At 53.0% G+C, this 1,986-nt stretch overlaps 1 protein-coding gene across 1 annotated transcript in view; it reads left to right on the top strand.

The window, feature by feature from the left end:
• The first annotated feature begins 548 nt into the window (after window positions 1-548).
• Window positions 549-1,986, top strand: part of myo10l3 (myosin X, like 3) — a 136,901-nt gene continuing 135,463 nt past the window's right edge. The window contains exon 1 of the mRNA XM_063213880.1: window positions 549-979. Within this exon, the coding sequence (XP_063069950.1) occupies window positions 959-979 (21 nt within the window). The 5' untranslated portion in view covers window positions 549-958. The remainder of the gene's footprint in view (window positions 980-1,986) is intronic.

The raw sequence follows: 1,986 nt of genomic DNA, 5'->3' as shown, positions 1-1,986 counted from the left end.
GGAGGGGGAGTCTCTTCCTGTCTTTGTCCTTGCCTCTTACACTGCTCAGCTTCTCTTCCTGCTGCCCGTAATCTGTGGAAAAGGTAACCCATCTGTTTCAGCGATCAGACACCGGCCCGACCCCCGTCTCTTGCCTGCATCCCCTAACGGGAGGCACAGCCGGGGGGTGACTACCTCCATCACCTCCTCTCTCTGCCGTTCCGTCCCTCATTCTTTCTCACGGGAGCGGATGGATGGATGGATGGATGACTAGATAGTCAGAACCGTTGCTTTCCTGTTAACCAGTCCAGCCAGTTTAGTCAGACTATTCAAACAAACTAGACCTGAGTCACTATCATATGCGTCATGACGAGGCGAGGCAATGGGCTCATTAGCATATAGTGTCTATGTGTGTGTAGGCCTATGTGTGTGTGTGTGGCGGACAGGGTGGTTTCCTGAAAGGGAGTGCCGTTTTAGGGCAGGGCGTCTGATTTAGCTCCTCCCCCACGCGCCGTGCCGGTCCCATTGATTCCACATTCTACACAAAGATACACACAGCCACGCGCGACGCAGGACAGACCAACGGTGACCTCGGGACGGCTAGCTGCCTCCGTTACATTGGAACGGCATCGGTCTCGCCAAGCGATTCGTGCCCAACACTGTTTTCGCCTATTATTGTACTTTTTGCAGCCACGGAAAGGCGATTAATAGCGAAACAAAGTTTCTTAAGAGGGATTTACTGGGCTTTTTTGTTGTTTTGTGCGAGCCTGCAGCCTGCCTGCGTGTGTGCCATGGGAACTTCTCACCGCCTTTAATTATCCCCCGAATGGAAGACGTCCAAGCCCGGGACGCTTGAGCTCCTGTGTGCTTTCCGCACACACACACACTCATACCGTACACACGCACACACAAAGACATTGTTTTTTGGGTATCGAGGAACCCGGAGTGACAGCCCCGTAGGGGAGAAGGGCGTTCGGAGATGGATGCTTTCTTTGTTGAGGTAGGTAGAAGGGGCGAACGTCCCCACTCACTTGTCCCCCTCCTCCCCTCCCCTTGTTCGGCTTTGCGCTGCGAGATTGAACCCTGTAATTATGATATCATCTTAACACAGACCCGGGGCCGGGGGCTATGAAGTGGTTCGGTTACAGTAGTACTTCGGTGTTCAGGCTGCGGGTGTTTTGTGGTCGCGTCCGTTCCTCCATCGAGTGAGTCAGTCGGTGTCTCTATCGGGCTCCTTTTCTCTTCTCGGGCTATTGTGCTGCTGTGCTGTGACGGCAGGCTCCGATGGGAGTTGCGCCGTAGTCTTGCCCTACACGCGTTTTCCCTAAACTTTCGCAGTCAGCAAATATAGGCTAGGGCGGCAGGCACGGGCGCAGCGCACCTCCAGGCAGGAGGCACGGTATTGTTCGCCAGGCTAAAAAGCGGAGATGATGACCTAGATGCTGGCGTGGCGAGATAGTTTTCGGTAGAGTCTTGGGTGGCTTGTGCTTGTGTGGATGTGACGGTTGACGGTGTCGGAGGTCACTGGGCGCGTGCAGATGTGTATCCTATTCCTCTCCTCTCCTCTCTCGCGCACGGCATACAGACTGAGACTCCCAACGGAGTTCGCTCCCGGACGTGCGGTCCCCGGTGTTTCTATCACTCCCGGACTTGCGGTCCCCACCCGATTATATTTCACGTATTATCATATACTGCCACATACAAGCAATTTAGGGTTAGGTTTAGGTTTAGGGTTAGGGTTAGGGTTAGGTTAGGGTTAAGGTTAGGGTTAGGTTTAGGGTTAGGGTTAAGGTTAGGGTTAGAAACAAAAAACTAACATCAACAAGATAACTGGCTCCGTAATATGGCGGTGGTACCGTTAGTCTGGCTAGTGGGAGCGAGATGAAATGGGAGTGTAATGAGATGGGAGCGTGAATCTGGGAATCCTCGCGCACGGAGGAACAGAGCAGACATGACATCTGTAGGCTACATTTCATCTATTTCTCTTCTGTGTTACAGTAAAACACA

The sequence above is a fragment of the Engraulis encrasicolus genome, chromosome 13, assembly GCF_034702125.1.
Source record: "Engraulis encrasicolus isolate BLACKSEA-1 chromosome 13, IST_EnEncr_1.0, whole genome shotgun sequence".
NCBI lineage: Eukaryota > Metazoa > Chordata > Actinopteri > Clupeiformes > Engraulidae > Engraulis > Engraulis encrasicolus.
This window is presented reverse-complemented; position numbering and strand designations above follow the sequence as displayed.